The 23,623-nt window shown below is 54.9% G+C and overlaps 1 protein-coding gene across 1 annotated transcript in view; it reads left to right on the top strand.

Moving 5' to 3' along the window:
* Window positions 1-10,563, top strand: part of CREB3L1 (cAMP responsive element binding protein 3 like 1) — a 34,914-nt gene extending 24,351 nt beyond the window's left edge. Inside the window, exons 4-12 of the mRNA XM_060157715.1 lie at window positions 765-843; window positions 2,425-2,582; window positions 3,207-3,356; window positions 3,511-3,569; window positions 3,760-3,828; window positions 5,817-5,916; window positions 6,844-6,970; window positions 9,348-9,615; window positions 9,803-10,563. Coding sequence (XP_060013698.1) covers window positions 765-843; window positions 2,425-2,582; window positions 3,207-3,356; window positions 3,511-3,569; window positions 3,760-3,828; window positions 5,817-5,916; window positions 6,844-6,970; window positions 9,348-9,615; window positions 9,803-9,839 — 1,047 coding nt within the window. The 3' untranslated portion in view covers window positions 9,840-10,563. The remainder of the gene's footprint in view (window positions 1-764; window positions 844-2,424; window positions 2,583-3,206; window positions 3,357-3,510; window positions 3,570-3,759; window positions 3,829-5,816; window positions 5,917-6,843; window positions 6,971-9,347; window positions 9,616-9,802) is intronic.
* The last annotated feature ends 13,060 nt before the right edge of the window (window positions 10,564-23,623 follow it).

Here is a 23,623-nt window from a genome sequence, read left to right as displayed (position 1 = left end):
TCTATCAGTCCCGTGCTTAAAAACCCATTAGGGGTTCCTCATTGTTTCAAACTTCTTTGTCTGGATTCTACTCACCCCCTCCCACACCCTCCCCCCAGATCTTCTGGTCTTGTTTCTCACCACTCCACCTCTGACACACACCCCTGCACTCTGGACACCCTTAATACTTGCAGTTTCCAGATCTAAGCTGTGCTCTGTCTGGCCTCTGTGCCTTTGCAGATGCTTTTCCCTCTTCTTGGAATGCCTCTCCCCTCATCTACACACTGCCCCATCCTTTATCTGGAACACTCCTATTTATACATCAGGACTCAAACTTCAGCTGCTCAGGGAGCTTTCCCTGGGCCCCCAGCCAGTTAATGCCTCCTTCGTCTGTGCTGTTGTTACCGCTCATCGAACAACTACAACCTGCCAGACATTACCTCCCGTCCTCATGGCGACCCACATGGGCTCACAGTCAGTGTAGGGTCAGCCTCCACCAGAAAGATGGCCCTGGCCTCAGAGGCCACAGGAGGCCCTCCTTTCTCTGAGCTTAGAGGCTAAACGATGCTACTTGGCCACCATTCTCTTTTCTTAGGTCTACTTGACTTCTCTAAGCACGAGAACTTGCCTCTGCTCCTCTGGAATGTGCCTGGAACCCTGGGCCCAGATACTTCCTTAATGCTGCAGGGCAGACCCCCAGGCCCAGGGAGAGAGGGAGGTCGGATGGCATGGTGGGGACGGGGCCCCCGGGGCAGCTGACGGAGCTGGACCTGTCTCTTCCTCAGGCCCCGGGAGAGATGACTCATCTGCCAGTGATCAAAGCAGAGCCTCAGGAGGTAAACCAGTTCCTCAAAGTGACACCAGGTAAGTGTGTCCAGAGAGGGACTCTTCCTCTCCAGTCTTGGGCAGACCACATTCTTTACTCCCTTGGTCCGGCCCACCCATCTCCCTCGACACCTCCCACCTCTCCCCAGAATATTCTCTCCTCCCCACCCTGCCCATTCTCCATCCCTCCAGTCCCCTTCTTACACAATCTACAGCTGTCATCACTACTATCAACACCTTCTCACCCCTCCCATCATTCATTAATTGAAGTCCACTCTATAGCCATCAGTCCATCCATCCCTCTACTTATTTATCCATCTATCTGTCCATCCGTCCATCTATCCACTTATCCATCCATCCAACTAGAGTTCACTGGACATCTCCTAGTCCCAGGAGCTGGGGAAGCAGAGAGAGAAGACAGTCCCTGTACCCAAGTAGATTATTCAGGCCCTGGACTAAGTACCACAAGGTTTAGAAAGATGAATAAGGCCCAAGTTTCACCCTCCATTTGGTCCCAGCCTCTGAGAGAAGATACAGAATTAACAGGAGGTAGAAAGGGACCAGTGTGAAAACACCTTACATTGTAGAGTGCCCTTCAATTCATAAAGCGTGTTCCCATACATTAGCCCATTGCATCCTCCTGGCTCCGTGCAAGGAGTCCTTTCACCCCCATTCAGCAGGGAAGCGAGGCTGGGAGAGGTTAAGTAAACATAACTATAGGTCACACAGTTGTGGGGTGCCACAGTCAAGACTTGAACTCAGGTCTCTCTGAGTCCAAGTTCAGTGGTCTTTACAGTCTGGCATCCCTAAGAGGCAAATGAGAGCCAAAGAAGGGAGAGGCGACTCCTGCAGGAGGCAGTCATGGGTCGAGCCCGGAAGGATGCCGTGCTTCCTCCTGCCAGCCTCAGCCCGGCTCTGCGGTGCAGTCAGCTCCAGGTTCCCGCACCTGGACTTAAATCTGGGCATTCTGTGCTGGCCTGGGAGCTCTCCCTGCAGCAAGGCTCTTGGTCCTCTTGGCTCCGCCCAGGCCTCTTCCTGACCACCTGCAGGGCGTCAATCTTCCTGATGCTGTGGCCTCAGAGAGGCAGCACAGAAGGCATGCTGGGGAGAGCAGTGCTCCTGGTGGGTCTGCTGAAAGCCCAGTGCCTGCTGTCCTGTTACCCTGAGGTTGAAAATGGACACCCTGGGGTTTTGCAGTGGAAAGAAAGGGACAGAGGCTGCGGCTTGCCCAGCCTGATCCCCACGGGTCTTGCTATGGGCAGATTCCAGTCACCTCCTGGGGTTGCCAAGTTGAAGGCTCAAAGATCCTGAGCCCTGTGAAGTCAGGGGTAGGGGAGGGACCCCAAGAATCCAGCCTCTGTGATATCCCCACCAAGAACCAGGCTTAAAGGAGCCAGGCTTCTGCGGAGTCAGAGATGGGGTGGCACCCAGGAATTGTCTTCTGGGACATCAGCTCATCTTTCTGACATGGCAGAGGGGCTTCCGATGTTATAGCAGTCAAGGCCCCAGAAGCCAGTCCCACAGTCATTCCGGGCTGGCTTAGGCCCGTGCTATGCTGAACTCTGTGCGACCAGAGCCGGGGCGCCACCCTGCTAACCTGGCTTCTCCTGCTCTCCCCAGAGGACCTGGTGCAGATGCCTCCGACGCCCCCCAGCAGCCATGGCAGCGACAGTGACGGCTCCCAGAGTCCCCGCTCTCTGCCCCCCTCCAGCCCCATCCGGCCCATGGCCCGCTCCTCCACAGCCATCTCCACCTCCCCGCTCCTCACTGCCCCTCACGTAAGCAGCTGGGGGGTGGATTGACCCTAGAGTCAAGGAATTGAGTGCCTGATCCCCACCCCCATCAGAATTCAGAGAGGTGCCTGCCCGGCAGATGGGAGTGACAATCTTTTAATCGTGCCTTGGGGTAAATAGGAAACAGGTAGAGAGGCCTGCCGAACCCACGCTATTGCAGAGCCAGGACTAGAACTTGACATTCCTCACCTTCAGGGGGACGGCCCAGGCTGCCCCCAAAGGGCACTGTTTGGAGAACAATGTTCAGGAGGCCCAGAATCCACTGGGATGGGTGTGGAACCTCCCAAGAGGTGGTGGGTGTCTGAGGTGGGTGCTGTTTAGGGGGCCCTGGACAAGTAAGCTTTGAAGCTGTGGGTTTCAGGATGGGATCTTGGGACCACCCCACCCCCAGCAATATACGGAGGGCCAAACATGCCAGGCTCCCAGCAACGTCCTGAGCACTTGATACATGTTATTGGATTTAATTCAGATCTGCCCCTTTTTCAGATGAGGAGACCAAGGCTCAGTGAGTTGAGTGCCTTGCCCAGGTCACGCGAAGAGTGAATGGCAGAGCTGGAATTTGAATGCAGGGCTGTCTGGTTCCTAACTATCGTGTCCCCCTTCCCACAGAAATTACAGGGGACGTCGGGGCCACTGCTCCTGACGGAGGAGGAAAAGCGCACCCTGATTGCTGAGGGCTACCCCATCCCCACGAAACTCCCCCTCACCAAAGCTGAGGAGAAGGCCTTAAAGAGGGTCCGGAGGAAAATCAAGAACAAGGTAAGCGTGAGCCAGGCCCTGCCCCTGCCCTGGGGCTTCCCTGGTTCGGGGGGGGAGGGCTCTGCTCCCTTGGTGATGCCAGCCCTGAAGTTGGGGAGCCCCAGGAAGCGGATATGTGCTGTGGTAACTCCCGCTTGGGGGCTTCCCCCTCTAGATCTCGGCCCAGGAGAGCCGCCGTAAGAAGAAGGAGTACGTGGAGTGTCTAGAAAAGAAGTAAGAGGTCTTGGGCAGGTGGGTGGCTTGGGTGGCCTGGGCCCCACTCCCCAGCCTGGCCTGCTCGCCCCAGCCCTCTCTCACAGGGGCGGGGGTGGGCACGGGGACTAGGATGCTGGTGGGCAGGGCTAAGGGGGCAGCAGTGAGTCTGGGGGCTGCCCCCGAGCCTGTGCCTGCTTGGCCCCCGCAGGGTGGAGACCTTTACATCCGAGAACAACGAACTGTGGAAGAAGGTGGAGACCCTGGAGAATGCCAACAGGTGGGTGGTTCCACCTGCGTCCCCCGGCCCCTGCCCTCCTGCAGCCAGTGCCTGGCTATGGCATAGCTCTGGGAGGAGGAGAGAGGAGAGGTCACTGAGTGCAGAACCCCAGAAACAGGGACTCTGCAGCCTGGGACCCTCAGTTTCCCATCTAGATACCAGACAGGGCTGGTAAGGTGCTTAAAAGTGATGATACAGACCAGCACAGCAGCAGCCCCCGGGAACTTGTTAGAAATGCTTATTCTCAGGCCTCATGCCAGGCCTATTGAATAGGAACTCCAGGGGGAGGGTTCAATGATCTGTGTTTTAATAAACCCTCCAGGTAATTCTGATGCACCCTAAAGTTAGAACCTACCGGTGTACATGCTTGCCACCCAAAGCGAGTTTCCCAGACCAGCAGCATTAACATCATGTGGGGGCTTGTTAGAAATGCAGAATTTCAGGGGACATCCCTGGCGGTCCAGTGGTTAAGATTTCGCCTCCCAATGTAGGGGGTGTGGGTTCGATCTCTGTTTGAGGAGCTAAGATCCCACATGCCTCGCGGCCAAAAAACCAAAACATAAAACAGAAGCAATATTGTAACAAATTCAATAAAGACTTTAAAAATGGTCCACGTCAAAAAAACCTTTAAAAAAAAAAGAAAGAAATGCAGAATCTCGGGACTCTCCCCAGACTTACTGAATCAGAACCTGCATTTCAACAATATCCTTGGGTGGTTCACGTGCACAATTAAGCTTGAGAAACATTCGTACGGAACCCGCACAGGGCCTGGCATGCAGTAGCCACGGAAAGTCACAACTCTGGGTGCCATTTTTGTGACCCTGGAAAAACTGTTACGTACACCTCTCTGGGCCCCAGTTTCTCTGTCTAAATGGAGATGATAGAAGCAGTATCTCCCAGGATTCATGTGACGATGCGATGAGACCTAGCAAGTAAAGGGCCGGCACTGTCCTTGGCATTTGAGAATGTTCCATTCATGTTAGCTTTTCTTCTTCGTTTTTTCTTGTTATTATTCTGAATTCTTGATAGTGACCAGCCATGAGCCCACAGTAGGTTTGTGAGAGTAGTAAGTGTTTGCTGGGAGTAATTAAAATAACAGGCAACAGCTAGTATGTAGCAGGTGCTCAACAGAAGGCTTTTTCCTTCTTTCCTTCCTTCTCCCCCAGCTTCTCCAGCGGGATCCAGCCACTCCCCTGAATGACCTGGAGAATGCCCCCCTGACTCAGGGATGGGGGGCGGGAGCCCTCACCCCTCACCCCCTTCCTCTGGCCCAGATTCCTCCCTAGTCCCAAATAGGCCGAGGCCCTTGGAGCTGTTTCGCCACCTGCTGTACATTCTGGGAACTGCAACCCCACCGACCGGCTGGGTGGAGGAAAGAGAGAATTAAACATTTGTTCACCAAGGGTGGGCTGGGCACCCTCTGTGGGTACCCAGAGGATTCGTCGCCGGGAGGGACCCAGTCCTTGCCCTCAGGGAGCCCATAGTTAGTGAAGGAGACTGACATAGACATTCATAAATAAACGAAGTGTTACAGGTGCTGTGATAAAAGCAAAAACAGCAACAAAATTAACAAAACTGGTAGCTACCATTTCCTGGACACTTGCTCCTCACCGTATACCAGGCAGCTGCCAGATGTGTCCTTCGTATCAGCTCAAGGTGCCGTGGATACAAAGGAGGGAGGGTCAATTTAGCTGTGGCTGGTGCAGGGTAAGAAAAAGAAAGGGGCCTCAGCTGAGGTGGTCCAGGCTCGTCTCCAACCCCCCCTTTGGCCAGGAGCGCGTCGTGGGGCACCCCTGAGCCTCCATAGGGTGACCCAGCCACACCACAGAGGAGCCACGTGGGAGGTGACCTTTTCTGTCTTGACTGAAACGGGCACCTGGCGTGGAAGCCATGTCTGGAGGCTGCCCAGCTCCTCCCCGGGAGAGCTCCCTGAGGCAGAGATGCCCGCTGGGTTAGAACCTGCCGGGTGACCGCTGTGCCCTCCTCAGGACCCTGCTCCAGCAGCTGCAGAAACTCCAGACTCTGGTCACCAACAAGATCTCCAGGCCTTACAAGATGGCTGCCACCCAGACTGGGACCTGCCTCATGGTAGGTGCTGTTCCCTCACCGCAGGGCCACAGGAGGACAGGTCTTCCCCAGGCTGGCTTTCTACGGGTGGGGGGCGGGCAGAGCTTCAAGGGCCTGGCCATACTGTGGGCGGTGTCACCAGAGTAAACCATCCTAGTACCCGGTGCACTGGCTCCAGCAGACCCCAGCCTCTTTCCCCAAGTCCATGGAACCTTCCAGTACATGACCTTCCCTGACCAGTTCTAACACGGTGCGGATATGTAGTGACTCACGTGAACTCAGCTAGAGGATGGCAGGGCAAGTCCCGTGAGGAGGCAGCTTCTGCAGGCCCAGTGGAGTGGAGTGATGGGCGTGGGGGGATGAGGGGAAGTATGGACCTGGTTCTTTCTGGAATGGAGGGTGGGTGCCTAGGCTGTGGCTCAGGCCTCTGTTAGCCCCTCTTCCACATTTCCTGGAGCTGTACAGCCTGTTGCCTCCTGGCTAATCACTCCCCAGGCCCTCCGAGATCCTCAAGCTCGCAGGTGGCAAAGCCCCCGTAGAGGCAGGGGTTAGTTTGGGCTCCGTGACTCTTAACCTCCTCCTGCTGGCCCACCTTCCTGGGAATCCTGCTGGGAATCTGGTGTGAAGATACGTTCCCCTCCCTTGCCCCAATCTCAGCCTCCTCCCACAGCTACCCCTTCCTTCCCTTCCTGATTCCTCCACCCCATAGGTGATAACCACATTGGCCAATTCCCCCTCTTTTCTAGCCCTGCCTGGGGCGGCCCCCCTACAATGGGCTGAGATGTCCCGACAGCCTCTACCTTCTCCTCCACCATGTGCAGGAGGTGGTTGGCTCTGGGAGCAGCTTTCCCGGAAAAATATTGAGCCTTTTGCCCCCATTGGCTCGGGGGCAGGGGGAGGATTGGGGTGGCCAGGGTTGCAGCCCCTCCACTCTCTCTCCACTACCAGGTGGCAGCCTTGTGCTTTGTCCTGGTGCTGGGCTCCCTCGTGCCCTGCCTCCCTGAGTTCTCCTCCGGCTCCCAGACTGTGAAGGAAGACCCCATGGCCACTGACAGCGTCTACACTGCCAGTCAGAGTGAGTGCTCTGAGCCAGGCTGCCTTCCCCCCACGCCAGCCCCAACTTCAGAGCAGAAGCCAGACACAAGAGAGGAGCCAGGTTTGGGGCTGGTGCCGTCTCATTCTACCTCCTCATTTTGCAGATGGGGAAACTGAGGCCCCCAAAGGGTCTATGATGTGTTCAATGTTAGTTATAGAATTAGGACTACAGTGAAGAGCCCCTGATTCCCAGCCCACCCAGGAGTGGCTTGCGGGGGTAGGTTTAGGGAATAACAGGAATGTTTCCACCCTAGCCCCCATGTATTATGGTGCCAGTTGGTAGGGACATCTGCTAAGCACCATCAGTATTTTACAACTGGGATAGGAAATCAGTTTCAGCTCCAGGGACATTTTCCATAAGATGGTGGTGGCTGCCTGAAGCACTGTGTTAAGAAGGACTCTGAGGCACCACTCAGGATCAACAGGAAGGAGTGCCAGGATCCGCTGGTAATGTCTGTCATGGGCAGAGGCGGGGTAGTGGTAGTGTGAGCTCAGATAGCTACCATCCCACAGGGGACTGTGAGGATTGTTAAGAGCATAGAGCTTCAGAGTCAGTCATATCTGCCACTCACTAACTGCGTGACCTCAGGCATGTGTGTTCACACTAAATTTCAATTTCTTTATCTTGAAAATGGGAGTTACAAGTTCCACACTTCCTGAGCACATTTGTTGTGAAGACTAAATGACATGGTGCACAAAGGCCGTTAGCACAGTGCCTGGTACACAGCAGGCACCTACTAAATGAACACAATCGCTTCCTTTTTGATGAGCTCACAAGAGGAGAGAAAAGATACAACACACAGTGGCAAGGGGAGAACTGGTATAGGGTGCAGCAAAGAATAGTATGGGTTTCCAGAAGCAGAGGATACTTCAGATAGACCTGTGGAAGAACTTCCAGACAGTCCCTCATCATTTACCAGGAGCGAATTATCCAGCAGGGCAGGAGGAGGAAGAGGAAACAGATGGGAGGTCAGAGAGAGAGGAGCTGGGGAGGGGTGAGTTTCAAGAAGGAGGGATACTTCAGGGAGAATGAGCTAAGCCTGCAGGGCCTTGAGGGGAGGAAGCGGCGTGGGGAGGGTTAGGGGAAGAGGAAGCAGAGGCGGGGAGTGAAAACCACTCCCTGGACCAGAGCAGCCTGAGAAGGAGAGAACAGGACAGTTAGTTACTAAGGGAGGTGGGTGGCAGGGAAGTAAGGTCTTGAGAGCCACGTGTCCATTTTCCCAAGGCCTGAGGGGCCTATGTGTGTTGGGAGGTACAGGTAACCTTGGAGAGGAAGGAATGGAAATGGGGCGGCGGGGGGTGGGGGGCCTGGGGTTAGGGCGAGAGGGAGGGAGTGTTGATGGTCAGGGCTTCCCTGGTGACGCAGTGGTTGAGAGTCTGCCTGCCGATGCAAGGGACACGGGTTCGTGCCCCGGTCCGGGAAGATCCCACATGCCGCAGAGCGGCTGGGCCCGTGAGCCATGGCCTGTGAGCCTGCGCCTCCGGAGCCTGCGCTCCGCAACGGGAGAGGCCAAACAGTGAGAGGCCCGCGTACCGCAAAAAAAACCCTCCGAGTGAGCGCAGTGGGTTTCAGGCCCAGTGTCCGCAAGGCAAAGAGGAGGTGACCTCTGGAGCAGGCTGGCTTACTGAGCTGGTGCACCGCACAGCTCCAGGGGCTCCGCTCACATAGACTGTGAGATCCGGGCCCTGAGAGTGAGAAGGGCGGTGGTGGGTCCTGGAATCAGGCACACATGGGTTTGCATCTCACCTTCAGTGCAGACTAGCCTGGGACAGCGTGCCTGCCAACCTGGAGCCTCAATTACCTGTTCTGTGAAATGGAGCTAAAAATATCTCATTCCAAGAGTTTCTGTTAATGATTTGATATAGGTTAAAGGATGCCTACCATGCCTGGCACACGATAGATATCCAAAAATTGTGTTTTCTTTTTTTCATTTCCCTGAAGGGCAGACTAGGGCCTAGAACGGGAAAAAGATTAATTCAAGGTCTCACAGAAAGTGAGTGGTACAGTAGGATCAGAACCCAGGTCTCAGATGCCCCAGCCCAGTACCCTCTGCTTAGGAAGATCTAACTTTCTCTGAGTGCAGTTTCAATCACTCTATTATCTCATTTAAACCTCACATCAACAGGAGGTTAGCCCCCGTATTCCTATTTTACAGATGAGCAAACTGAGGCTCAGAAAGGTGAAAGCAAAGGCATGACTTGCCTGCAGTCACACAGCTCAGAATTGCTAGAGCTGGGATTCAGATCCAGGCCCGTAAGATTCCAGGGCCCAGGTCCTTAAACACCAGGCCCTGAATGTGGCCTGGATGGGGAGGGAGCCTCTTGGCACCGTGGCTCACCATGAGCTCCTTCTCCAGTGCCCTCCCGAAGCCTCCTGTTCTATGATGAGGGACCAGGCTCGTGGGAGGATGGCCGCAGCGCCCTGCTGCCTGTGGAGCCCCCGGATGGCTGGGAGATCAAGCCCGGGGGGCCGGCAGAGCAGCGGCCCCAGGACCACCTGCAGCATGACCACCTGGACAGCACCCACGAGACCAGCAAGTACCTGAGTGAGGCCTGGCCCAAGGACGTCGGTGGAAACAGCACCAGTCCTGACTTCTCCCACCCTAAGGAGTGGTTCCACGAGAGGTGGGTGGGTGACCCCTTCCCTTCCTGGGGTCCCAGGCTCCCCCCGCCCTCTGCCTGCCTCTGGTCCCCATGTCCTCAGCCACACCCTCCCAAGGCCCCCCCGTCCCTCCCGTGTCCAGACAGCTTGCAGAGGGGCGAGAGGGTCGTCCCTGGACAGAGTCACCCTTGACTTCTCTTCTCTCTCTAGGGATCTGGGCCCCAACACCACCATCAAACTCTCCTAGGCCGTGCCAAGACCAAGGACACAGGACGTACCCTCTGGCACTCAGAAGAGGGGTTGTCTTACTCACTAACCCGGATGCGGCTAGTACCCCTGCCCCCTGGGGTCCGTCTTCCCCCCAGCCCACCTTTGCCCCAGATGTTGACTGGGGCCTCTCCTCTCCCCGCACATTTGGACTGTCCCCTTAGGCCAACCACTCTGTTCTCACCACCACTCCACAGCCATCCGTCCTTCTCAGATAAACCACTCACTGGGTTACCTTTCTCATAACGACCAACAGGACCACTGCCTCCCTGCCCCAGCCCCACCACACACACACACACACACACACACACACACACACACACACACACACACACACACACACACACACACACACACACACACGTCAACAGACCGACACACAGCCCCACCCCTCCCCCCACTGTACAGAGACCAAGAACAGAAATTGTTTGTAAATAATGAACCTTATTTTTTATTATTGCCAATCCCTAAGATATTGTATTTTACAAGTCTCCCTCCGACCTGCACCCCTCCCTTGTTTTATATTTTATGAAGTTAGTGCGGGCTTTGCTGCTCCCTGGCCCAGGAAAGAGGGTCCCCCCCACCCCTCACCTGGCCTCCCCCTGCCGCTGCCCAAGCGCTGGGCCTTTTTAATTGCCAAACTGCTTCACCCAACAGCTCAGCACATGCTTTAAGAAGGCATAAGTAAAAAAAAAAAAAGATGCAGCATCAATTCCTGACTTTGTGCCTTTCTTCATCGTTGGGCTGGGGGCGGGGGGGGTGGGACTGAAGGATGAAGGAGTAAGAAGGGTAAGTTTATTTTATATTCTGACCGGAGGTGATTGGGGGTGAGGGGTTTGAGAAAGCGTTTGCGTTGAGTTCCCTCTTCCAGCCAGGCGAGAGTTCAGACTAGATGGTCAAAGAATTCTGCAGCAATTCCCCCACCCCAAGGCTCCTCCAAGTACCTATGATTGCTGAGTATGGAAGCAGAAAGGCATATAAGCCACCAAGATGGCCTTTAGGGGGTGGTGACCGCGATAACGAACACCTAGGGTGGCCAGGCACTGCACCAGGCACTGTACACGCCATACTCAGGTTGGTCCTCCTAAGACCTGCCAATTTCTTGGTTCTTGTATCCTTTGCTTCGGCTGGATTAAAAGCACAGACTTCAGAGTAAGAACAGCTGTGTTTGGCTACTGGAGCTGCCACTTGCTAGCTATGTGCGGTGGGCAGAATTCCAGTATGACTCCAAGGTTCCTGCCCCCTGGCACACACACCCTGTTTCATCCCTTCCCCTAAGGTCTGGAGGGGACCTGTGAATGTGAGGGGATGTCACTCCCGTAATTAGGTGACCTTTCATGGGAAAAGTAAAGGGATTTTGCAGGTGTAAGTAAGGTCCCAAATCAGTTGAGTCTGAGTTAATTAAAAAGGAGGTTATCCTGGGTGGGCCTGACCTAATCAGGTGAGAGCCATTAAAAGAGGGACTGAGCCCTTCCTGAAGAGATAGTCTCCTGCTGGCCTTGAAGAAGCAAACAGCCATATTGTTGTGAACCACATGGAGAGGGTGGCCTCTAGGCGCTGAAGGCCTCACGCTATGGTGGCAAGTCATCGGATTCTGCCAACAACCTGAGCAGCTTGGAAGAGGGCCTCAGCTCCAGATGAGACCCCAGCCCAGCCAACACCTGGACTGCCACCTGGTGAGAGCCTGAGCGCAGGACCCAGCTGAGCTGTACCCAGATCTGAGCCATGGACACTGAAATCATACATGTGTTGTTTTAAGCCATGTTTGTAGTAATTCCTTATGCCGTGTAGGAAGCTAAGACACTACGTAACCTGAACCTCTCTGAGCCTCTACTTCTCCGTTTATAAAAAGAGGATATAACTAAGATTCAGTACATGAGGCTGTTGTAGGGATTCAATGAGGTAAATCATATAAGGTGTTTAGAACAGAGCCCAACGTACACTGGCTCTGAGAAAGATCAGCTGTGCATTCAGAGGCAGTGTCAATACAGTGAGCTAAGAGCCAAGCCAGGGGTGCTATTATAAGCACAGAGGAGGATGCCTCACCCAGACAAGCAGTAAGGGCTTCCTGGAAGAGGTGACATGAAGGACTGTTGGAAGTAGGCAGGAGAGAGAAAGGGGCATTCCAGAAAGAAACAGCCTGGGCTAAGGCCTCAAAGGTGGGAGAAAGAGCAGGAAAACTTCAAGAAAACCTCAAATAGTTCAGAACAGCCAGAAAGTAAAGGGCAAGGATGCTGAGAACTGAGGCTGGATAGTGATCAGGGCCCAGATCCAGAAGGGCCTTGAATGCCTTGCTCTGGCATTTGGACTTTATCATGCAGGCATGATACTTTCATACTCGGAAGAAGGGGCCTGGTGGTGGGATGGCGCCTGGGCCAGCCGCCCACCAGAGGAAAAGATGGACAGGACCAGACAGAACTATGGAGCCTCAGAATTGGCCTTCAAGGGACTTCCCTGGCAGTCCAGTGGTTAAGACTTTGCCTTCCAATGCTGGGGGTGCGGGTTCGATCCCTGGTTGGGGAGCTAGGATCCCACATGCCTTGCGGCCAAAAAAACAAAACATAAAACAGAGACATTATTGTAACAAATTCAATAAACACTTTAAAAATGGTCCACATCAAAAAAAAATCTTTAAAAAATAAAAAGAATTGGCCTTCAAGCCCCATCCTCTATCCTCCTCCCACAGCCTCATCTTGACCACTTGATGGGGACCTCATTGCCTGCTGCTGGGCATCAGTTTTAACTGCTAGAACACACAGGCCTTTGCAGCAAGGCCATTGAAGTCTGGGCTCTGGGCCAAAGCTATGATTATTATTAACAATAACTTTTAGCACACCCCCTTTCCTGATTGATTCATCCATTCTCTCTATTAGTCATTCAACAAACTGCCTTCAAAGGTCCCCCAGGCTTGTGGAGGAGGCTGGGGAGTAAACCAGTCATCAGAGCCAGTGTGATGGAGGGGTGTACAGGATGCTAAGGAGATGCAGAAGAATGTCATGTAATTCAGATTCTGTGGGTCAGGGAGGGCAACTTGGACTGAGTCTTAAAGGATGGGTAGGAGTTGGCGAGGTACAGGAGGGGTCAGGGTGTTTGGGGTGGAGAGAATGTCAGGCGCAGACACAGAGCCATGAAAAGCAGGGCCAGGACCCGGTTGAGGCAAGGGGGGTGATTAGCCTGCAAAATTTAAGGAGGCGCTTGTATAGCCCTGAGAGTGAGTATCTCCTTAAATTTGGCACCCTAGGAGCCCCAACTTGCTTCACCCTCATCCCGGCCCTGATAGAAAGTAGGGCCCTTGCAGGGATCTAAAGAAAGAACATTTTATCCTGAAGGTGATAGAGAGCCGCTGAATGTTGTTAAGCCGGAGATAATCAGATTTGCCTGTCCTGGGGCTCTGCAGCGGGTATAGTGAAGATGAGACAGATTCTGGAGATAATTAGAAGGAATGATCAACAGGCTTTGACATCAAATTGGCTGTGGAGTGCAAGAGGGAGGGTGGAGCCCGGCATGACATTTAGATGTCTGACTTGGAGGCCACGGTGGTGGTGGATGAGACCTTTCGCTGAGACAGGGAATGCAGGAGGAAGAGCAGGTTTGGAGAGAAAAAGAATTCGTTTTATCGTATCTTGCATTTGAGCTGCCTGTAGAATGTTCACATTAGCATGCAAGTCTAGGGCTTGCCAGAAAGGGATCCCAGGCAGATGAGAAAATTGTCAGCATCCAAGTGGTATGTTAAAGTCTTGGGTCTGGGGGCTTCCCTGGTGGTGCAGTGGTTGAGAGTCCACCTGCCGATGCAGGGGACACGGGTTCGTGCCCCGGTCCGGGAGGATCCCACATGCCGCAGAGCAGCTAAGCCCATGTGCCACAACTACTGAGCCTGCTCTCTAGAGTCTATGAGCCACAACTACTGAAGCCCGGGTGCCACAAATACTAAGCCCATGTGCCGCAACTACTGAAGCCCGCATGCCTAGAGCTCGTGCAACAAGAAAAGCCACCGCAATGATAAGCCCATGCACCACAACGAAGAGTAGCCCCTACCCGCCACAACTAGAGAAAGCCGGCACGCAGCAACGAAAATCCAACACAGCCCAAAATTAAAAATTTTAAAAAACCAAATATTTACGGAGTATCCCTTATGTACATGGCACCATGCTGACCTTGGAGCACAAACAAGACCCAGCTCCTGATAGCAAAGGGCTTGAAATCTAGCATCCTCCCATTATTGAGTTGTGACCATCCGCCAAGCATTGGACTGAGAACTTTACATGTCCAATTAGGAATCAAAATAATCCTAAAGGGTGAGTATTTTTATAGATGAACAACGTGGGGTTCAGAGAGGTGAAATGACTTGACCAAGGTCATACATCTAGTAAGTGGCAAAGTGGGTACTTGAAGACAGGTCTGTTTGGCTTCAGAGCTTATGTTGCCCCTCCAGCTCTCCAGCTCTCCAGCTCTCATCCCAGCACAGTTTCCTCCCTCCTTCCCCACAGCCGAGCTTCTTATCCTTGCACAAAATCCAAGCACAGTGGGGCGTCCTGGAGCCCAGGGTTTGGCAAGTTGGTCAAAGCATGGCCATCTGCGGTCACCACCCTATGCCTGTCCATCCCAGGCAGTCTTCCCCACCTATGTTAGGAGGCAGGGTTAATCCCCTCGCACAAGCCACCTGTTGACATCCCGCCTCCTCAGCGCTAAGAGGGCACATCCCCAGTATGGCCCCAGTGATGGAGCTGCAGCTCCGCCCTCTGCTGTCAGCCCTGGCAGCTGGCCTTGCTGCAAACACGTGTGATGGCTTTCACGGGGCTAGTCATCCTGCTTAGGTTGCCACAACAAACCCTTTGTTACACCTGGAAACCAAAGCTCTAGCAGCAGGGAGAGCAGCTGTGGGCGATGCCTGGAGCTGGGATGGGCCAGGGCCAGGCTCCAATTCCAGAGGGTGGACCACCCCAGAAGCCATCTGGCCAAATGGGGCACCTATTTGATGTGGGTAACAGGTGCCCCTTGGGGCATTGGGATGGAGGAGACAGGCTGGGAATTCACCTCCAAAGGAGCCCGAGTCTCTCTGTCATCAGAGTGACAGTTAAGAGCATGGGTCTGACGTCCATGCTGCACTTTTGTATGCGACCTTGGCAAATTACCGGACCTCTCGAAGCCTCAGCATCCTCAACTGAAGAATAGTACCCACCCTCCTAAAGCTGCTGTGAGGGGTAAATGAAAGCTCGCACATGAAGGCCTTAGCACAAGTTATGCAGTAAACACTCAAAAGGCATTAGCTATTGTTTTCTGAGCGCAGAGACGATGGCTGCAGTCGTTCCATGGAGAGAGTTGCAGCTGGGAGAGGCTGCAGAAGGTGGTCAAGCGGGTCGGGGTGGGAGCGAGGGGGGCTTTCATTTTTCCCTTGGATTCTTGGGAAGAGGGCAGAGCCACAGCTAAAAAATAATGCAGTCAGCAACTGGTCCTAAGTGGGGAAGGTGTGACGACAGAGTGGAGAAGCTTCACTTTAAAAAGGACTGAGCAGGGAGAGCTTCGAAGGAAAGAGCTGAACAAGAAACCAACCAGCAACCCAGCAGCTAAGCAGCTGTGAGGGAATGTCAAATCCAGCTAGAACTACCATAATTCTTGGTATAGGAGGCCTGGGTGTTTGGAAAATTAGCAATCCTAAAGGCAATCTCAGGGGCAAAGATGTGGGGAAGGAGGAACTCCCAAGTGCCCCAGCCCACCGTCTTCAGCAACAGGGCTTCTTTAGAACTTGGCTTTAGGGAGGAAGCTCCCCTGTGGCCAAGCTGTTTAATGCAATTCCATTTATACCATTCATCCAAGATGGGATTGCTGGACCAGGAGAGAGGGGGGAGGCAGAGCTGGGGCATCTGCCTTTTGGGAGTTTACAGATGAGGGAAACGGGCAAATGTGAGGCTGTTACTGTGTGGCAGGCAGCACGAGGGAGTGGAAAAGGGCATGGGTTCTGGGGCCAAAAGACCTAGATTTAAATCCTGGCTCACCACTCACTCACCTCACCTGAGCTATCTTGAGCAAATAAAGCACTTGAATGACATCTCAGGGTCCTCATCTGTAACATGGAGGAAGTGATAATACCTACCACCCAGGCTTGTGGTAAGAATCAAATGAGATGTTAATTATTGTTAGAGGGTGAAGGGGAATGCCCAGAGAGGGGCCCAGGAAATAGTTATGGGGCTGAAGGAGGGAGACAGCATCTGTAGTGGAGTGCCAGGAAGGGTTCATGGGAGATGTGGCACCTGAGAATGGCCTTGATGGATAGACAGGATTTCAGAGAAGGGGACATATTCCAGGCAATGGGAACAACGTGAGCAAAAGCACAGAGCAGGACAGCCACTGTAGGGCTGGCGAGAGTTGGAGGAGCCTTGAGCAGTACAGCTCTCCCCGCTCTGTAATCCATTCTCTACCTCTGAGAATCTGGTCCTTCCCACCTTCCTGGGCTCACAGTCAGTGGGAAAAGATAAGACAGACTAGACTAGACACTGGGTGCAGAGGGCAATGGGATCTGGGAGGAAGAAGAGTGCCTTTCAGCTGGAGCCATCCAGGGAGACTTCCTGGAAGAGGAGGCATTTTAGTGGATCCTCAGAATTTGAAGTACAGCAACAGAAGGAGATTTCAGATGAACAGTGCTGTACAGCCCTGATGCCAATTCCCAGAATAAGGAACACAGATGAGTGGAAGGAAATGGATGGAATTGGAGGATAGGATGTGGGAAGATCAAGACAGGCCTCGAATGCCAGGCTGAAGTATAGGCAAGGGGGAACCACTAAATACTACAGAGGAAGAGTAAATGCTGCGGTCAAAGGTTGACTTCAGAAAGATGAGTCTGGGGTAGTAGATAGGAGGCATTAGACCTGAGAAGCTAACCACGGTCCCACCATCATCCAGATGTAAGGCTCAGGTGAAGAACACCCCAATGACAAGAGGATATGATGCAAGGAGGAACCATGGGATTTCCAGGGGGAAGAAGACCCCAAGGAGACCTCTAGTCTTTCCTTCCGGAATTGGGTCCCCCCCTCTCCCGACCCAGGAGGCTGATTCAAACTTCTGGGAGACTCTGGCCCAGGAGCCTCAGGGGGGCAGGTCACAAGAGGCAGCTGGGCCTTGAGGAGGCTGCCAGGCTCCAGGGTCCGGAAGCTCTCCATCCCACACCCACCCCGAGCTGGGTCCCTTTCCCGGATGGGTTGAGAAGAGCTCTAGGCCTAGAGGCAGTGTTACCGGCAATCGGGTCCATCCCCACATTCCAGGCGTCCGAGAGTATGTTCTCCTTCCTGTGCCCCTTCCCCAAATCGAATTGGGTCTGTAAAGTCCCGTGGCGCCGACGGGGTTAAAGCCAGCTCGTGTCACCGCCCCCGCCACCCCACCTGCCCGCCGCAGCGGCGAATGCCGAAGCCGGAAAGCGCGGGACAAGGTGGATATATCACAGCCGCTGAGTGACGGGCGGGGCGGTGATTGGCCGCTGCCAAGCTGCAGGGTACAGGGGAGGGGGCGCAGGGGTGGGCTTTGGCGGGCGCCCAGGGCTGGGTTCGTGCCCGCCGCCGGCTGGGCCGGGCTCGCTCCTCCAGTGCCCGAGCCGGGCTGGCTGGGCCGGGCGGCGCCCTCCGCACCGGACCCCGCGGGCTGGCGGGTGTCTCTAAGGTGACACTCCGGTGCGCGTCAGCGGCGGTGGCTGCAGGCGCGCGCTCATCGCCCGGGCTCTGGCTCCGCTCAGGCTCCGGCTCCAGCCGTCCGGGGGCCGCCCCAGCGCTCACCACGCAGCACCCCGACACCCACCAAGACCCCCTCCCGAGGGGCCCGGGAAGATCCCCGCCGGCCTTTCCGAGGCGCAGCGTCCAGCAGCTGCCGCTCCCGTCGTCTGAGCCCCGGCGTCGGGAGGGGCGTGCGGGACCCGGCGCTTCCCTCCCTCTCCGCCTCGCGTTCCCGGGCCCAGGAGGAAGGGAGACTGAACTTGAGCAGGGAACCCCGAAAGGCCGCAGGAGCCGCGGGAAGAGGGCGTCCTGAGGATGGCCGAGGGGCCGGGCGGCGGAGGGCCCCGCGGGGACGGGGCTGGCGGAGGCTGCCGCGCAGCCGAGGAGGAGGTGGTGCGGCGACGCTGCCGGCGGGGGGCGGAGGCCGAGGTCTCGCAGCAGCAGTGGCTCGAGGCGCCCCGGGGCATGGCCGCTGGACCCCCGGTGGAGGAGCGGTTCCGCCAGATGCACCTACGAAAGCAGGTGTCTTACAGGTAAGAATGCGGGCAGAGGAGAGCCCAGCGCTTGGGACCACTCCCCTTTTCAGTCAGCAGTCATTGAGCGCCTGCGGCTTGCCTGACACTGCTCTAGGCCCTGGGGATTCAGAAATGACTACCAAGGGGTCTCTGCCTTCTGTGTCCAAGGGGGAGCTTCTGGGACCCTTTCTCTAATGAACAGTGAAAGCCCTGTTCATTCAACGTGAAATTACTGATGCCCGCTGTGTGCCAGGTACGGTACTGGGTGCTGAGGGGAAAAATAACCAAGACATGATCCTACGAACCTCTATCTGCTGGGAAGAGCCAGGAGATGCTCCTGGCTCTTCTTCTAGGGGAAAGAGGGACCCCCTACTCATTCAATAGGCCTTACTTGAGCTTTCCTGTAGGCTGACCCTGTGCTAGGCACTGGCCTGTGGAAGTGACCGAAATGATGCTCGCTGCCACCATGGCTGAGACCCTGCTGCCTAGAGAAGGGGAAGGAATCCCCTCCTGGACCCCTCTGCCCAAGCAGACCTTCACCGGCATCCCAGTGGCAGACTGAAACTTGCACTCCCACCCGAATCTTCTTAAACGTCTTCTGCCTGTGAAAGATTCCCAGCCTCCCAGGTCCCACCACCTATGCCCAGAGGAATCAGCTGGAGCGGGCCCCAGAGACCACTTTTATGATTTGGGATGGGGTGGGGGAGGACTGCCCCTCAGTAAGGGTGCGTACGTTACACAGAGGAGGGATCTGAGGAGGGCGGTGGAGGCAGGACAGGGGCGGCCCTCGCCATCCTCTTCCTCTCCCAGACCACAGCCTCAACCAGGACTTGCTGCCCCTCTAAAGCCCCTGGCCCAGAGGGACCTTTGAAGGGTCCAGCAGGGACAACGAGGTGTCTGCAGTCCTTGAAACCATCGGCCTGTTTAGAGAGGACAAATTTCCTGTTTACAACCCGAGGACTTGGGATGTGTCTGAGGCTGCCCTGCTACGTGGGGCTTCTGGGAGGGTGTTTCATAAAACTGACCCAGTCCTGGGAGCTTGAAGGACCCACTATTTTTAATGGCTATGAGACCATCGGGCCTCCATCACTTGGGGGAAGATGAGAGAGAACAGGAGGGGACTTTTCCACCATCATGAAGTGAGATGCTCGGAATAAACGGGCAGGAAGTTACGTCCCCATGGGCCCTACCTTCACTGTCTGGGGCCTATTAGGAATCGGGAGTACACTGAGCTACGTTACTGAGTTCTTCTAGAACACCGTGCTGAGAGAAGGGCGTCGTCCGTCCCCTAGCTGCAGAGGGAAGGGCCCCTGAAAGTCCCCTGGGGGAGGAGAGAGTACAAAGAGACTGATGGGTGATGGGGCATAGAATAAAAGAAATATTAGTCTGGGAGTCGGGAGGCCTGGCTTGTATTCTCACTCTGCCAGTGACTTGTGTGTCAAGTCTCTCTTTCTCTCTGGGCCTCAGGTCTTCACCTATGACATAAGAGTGTGACCCAAGGTCAGGAACAAAGAGCATCTGGAGCTGAAAAGGAAGTCAGAGTGCCAGAGTGGGGTAGAGGCTTAGAGGGATGGGGGCAGAGAATAAGCAAAAGGCTGAGATAGAAGATGCTGTGTGCGCACACTCACACACACGCACACTCAGAGATAGCCGCAAGGGCTGGGGTTCCCCCAGGGTGGTTCCTGAATGGAGGCCCCTCCACAGCCCAAACTTGAGGCCTCTAGTCACTAAGGATGCAGGGTCACCAAGCCGTGGCTCCTCTCTGACTGTGAAAAGATCAGGAGGCCTCCGGGTCACCTGTGTGAGGGCTGCAGAAGAAGCACCAGGGCGGGTGCCGGCTGTCACCCCTGGACAGATCAAGTGAGGCACCTCCTCATACCTTGCGGTTAGGCCAGAGGCTCCATCTTAGGACCAGAGCAGGACAGAGCGTCAGGTCAAGAAGAGCACCCTGGGTAGAGGGGAGAGGAAGCCCTGGGAAAGAGACAGAGCCCTGGGCTGCCCAGGGGACCCCAGTGGAATGACTCAGCCCTCCCCTGTGGCTGCCATCCTAAACAGCCTTGTGACCAATGCTGCTCTTCCTCATACAGGCCGCTGGGGGCTGGCAAGAGCCAGGCCCACGGTGGCCCTTCCCACATCCTCTGCCCGCCACAGTTCCAGGCAGCTCTGGCTTGCAACTAGACCTCCCACCCCGCTGTGAGGAGTTGCTAAGAAAAGCAGTTGAAAGCCATTCACAGACAGAAAAGGCTTTTAGACAGAAATGCGGGGGCAAAAAAATCCGAGGGCGAGGGGTGGCAGCAGAAGCAGGATTGAGGCCTGGCTGCCTCTGACATAAGTGAGGATGGGGATTTTCAGCAGCACAGTAGGAGCTTTTAGGGACGTGGAGGTTTCTGGGAAATAGGTTCCCTTTACCCCCACAGCTCTGGTGTGGGCTGGAAGCAGCCCTGGCAGCTGTTTTAGGGGGATGGAGAGATGGCAGTTCTCTGCCAGTGGAAACTCTCGGGGAGAGGGAAGTGGGAGGACATCTTGTGTCTGCATCTGGGCCTGAGGAAAACTCCCAGACACTCAAGGAAGTCCTAAATGCTCAGGGTTGGGCTCAAGGGACCATTGGAGGGTGGCCTCCAGCCTGGGAGAAGCCAGGGGTACAAAGGACACTGGATTGGGTCTGAAAGGAGCAGTCAGAAGATGCAGAACTTGAATCTCTGGAGATAAGCCCAGTGGTTCCCAAATCAGATCAGCTGAGCATCTCTTTTAAAATCATTTCTAAAGCCCTTACTGGAGATCCTGTTACAGAGAGTCTGGGATTGGGCCTGGGCATGCCAACTTTTAAAAACCTCCCCAGGTAATTTTGACAGTCAAGTAGGTTCAGAAACCACTGACTTCACCTGCGGAGAAGCTGGAGGAGAGAGAGCAAGGGTAAAGTGTGAGCTGGATCACTGGGGTGTGGCTGGTAGGGGGCTTCCCTGTCCTGGGTGCTTTTGTAGCCCTAGAAAGACCTTGAAGGAGGGTCAGCACCTCTGTCTGCAGCTCTGACCCTAGGCCAGACACTGTATGAGATGGAAGCATGAGATAACATTCTTCTCTCAACAAAAGTATGATTCCATCCAGGGCCAGACAGTAAATATTTCCAGCTTCGCAGGTCACATGGTCTCTGTCACTTTGCTCTGCCGTCACAGTGTGCAAAAGCCTCCACAGACAATATGGAAACCAATGAGCGTGACTGGACTCCAGTAAAACTTTATTTATAGACACTGAACTTTAAATTTCATATCATTTCTACTGTCACAAATATTCTTTTGCTCTTTTCCAACCATTTAAAATTGTAAAGACCATTCTTAGCTCACAGCCATACAAAATCAGGCAGCAGACCAGATGTAGCCCTTGGCCATAGTTTGCCAACCCCCGATCCAGCAGATGGGACGGGACAAACACATGGGAAAGACAGCTGATGGTGGGCATTAGGAATTAACACGGGCATTGGCCAAAGTGGCACATGCATTGCACTGAGAGAGGCAGTGCAATGCACATGCATGCAGTCTTCAGGGTCAGAGAAACCTGGGTTCGAATTCCAGCTCTGCCCCTTGCTAGCTGGGTAAATCACTTTCACCTCTGACCCCATTTCCTCTATGGAAAATGGGAACAATAATACCTGTACAAGAGGGTGGCTGGCAAGATGAAAGAAGATAAGAGATGTAAAGTTCCTGACTTGTAGCGTGGGTGAGACACAAGTTAGATCTTCTGCCCTCTATAGCTGGACCTTCTTGTGGGTTGGGGCCGGGGAGAGGTTCAGGAAGGCCCCTGAACGAGGTTCACCCTGAGTGATGGATGGCTGATGAGACCTGGGAGTGGCAGAGTTTAACAAAGGGTAAGAGCAAGGGCTGAGCCTCTGTGCACGTCCCAGGCTGCAATCCTCCCCCTGCCCCCTCCACCCCCACGGAGGGGCTGCGGGGAAGCGACTGGGGGTGCCAGCTGGCAGGGGAGGGTGCCCCCTGCTGTGGGCATGGGACTGTGGGTACCAAGCTCCTCGAGGGAGGGGCACCTGATCCAACTCTCCCTGCTGCTATTTACCAGAAGCTAAAAATAACAAAAGAGTGCCAGGGAGATGGGGCCGATTTGTAATTTAAATAGCAACGGGATAAAGCAAAGAGCTGCAAGAGATCACATTCTGTCCTGAATTTAAAATGCAAAAACCGGGGGCAGAGAGAGGAGCTGGAGCTGGAGGAGGGGGCCCGCTGCCAGAGGAAGCAGGAAGCCGGGGGTCTATCGTTCTCCTTCCTTTGGGAAGGGCGCGGGCCCAGGCCCGGCCCGGAACTCCTTCCTCCCCTCAGGGACCCAAGATTCTTTCTGACTCGTGAGTCAAAGGCCAGGAAGGCTGTGCCTAGAGGTGGGGCCAGGCTTACGTGAAGGCGGGCGTTGTAGGGTTGGGATTCCAGAAGGAGGGTCTTATCTGAGCCTATTTTAGCCCAGGACGCTTGAGACAGGCCCCCTCAGCATCTCATGCCCCGCACCTCCCGCACCAGGGGACATAAGTCCCTTGGGCCTTTTGGAGGGGAGCTGGGAGGACCAGTTCCAGCAGAGGCACTTGAACAGGTTCTTCTCTGCTGTGCTGCTAAAAAGACATCAGGAAGCCTGGGCTGGAGTCTCATCTTTGCTTCAGTTGGTGCCATTTCAGAGCAGGGCATACAGAGAAGCCCCCAAGGATCCAGGTCCCAAGGACAAGGGTTAGCACAGGCTAAGGAAGACCTGTCTTTTTTTTTTTTTTTTTTTGCGGTACGCGGGCCTCTCACTGTCGTGGCCTCTCCCGTCGCGGAGCACAGGCTCCGGACGCGCAGGCTCAGCGGCCACGGCTCACGGGCCCAGCCGCTCCGCGGCACGTGGGATCCTCCCGGACCGGGGCACGAACCCGCACCCCCCGCACCGGCAGGCGGACTCTCAACCACTGCGCCACCAGGGAAGCCCAAGACCTGTCTTTAAGGATGCACAAAGTGGGTAGGGAAGGCACCGAGAACACAGCTGGTTTCTGCTGGGCCCCACGGTGCTTAACCAGTGTTCTTGGCCTACAGGTGTTTGGGGAAGGAAGACTCATCTGGACTCACAGAATGGGGGGGATTTGAGGATCACTCGGCAGCATCTTACAGATGAGGAACTGAGCCTCAGAGAAGTTAAGCAATTTGCTAAGACCGCAGTCAGTAACTGGTAGAGCCAGGATCCAGACTCAGTTCAGCTTCACTCCAAACCCGTTGTCAGGCTTTCAAGGGCCTGGACATTCATCCTTAAGGCTCTCTTCTTTTGGCTCTGTACTAAGTGCACATATCCCTGGGAGGGGTAATAGCAAAGGGGTGTGAGGGCTGGAAGGCGGTTCTGCAATCAGGGCTTGTGAGCCAACAGATGGGACGGGAGGCTTGAAGGACAGGAGACCTGCGGATCTTGCCCTGGGAGCTTGGTGCTGCAGTCCAGGCCCGAAGCAGCAGGAAGCTCCTCAGGGCAGATCTAGCTGACCTCGAGCAAGGGGACAGACACCCAAGTTCCTCTGCCCTCCAGCCTGGGGACCTGGA

The sequence above is a fragment of the Lagenorhynchus albirostris genome, chromosome 9 (assembly GCF_949774975.1).
Source record: "Lagenorhynchus albirostris chromosome 9, mLagAlb1.1, whole genome shotgun sequence".
Taxonomy (NCBI): Eukaryota; Metazoa; Chordata; class Mammalia; order Artiodactyla; family Delphinidae; genus Lagenorhynchus; species Lagenorhynchus albirostris.
The sequence above is the reverse complement of the archived record's forward strand: the minus strand, read 5'-3'. Positions and strand labels throughout refer to the sequence as shown.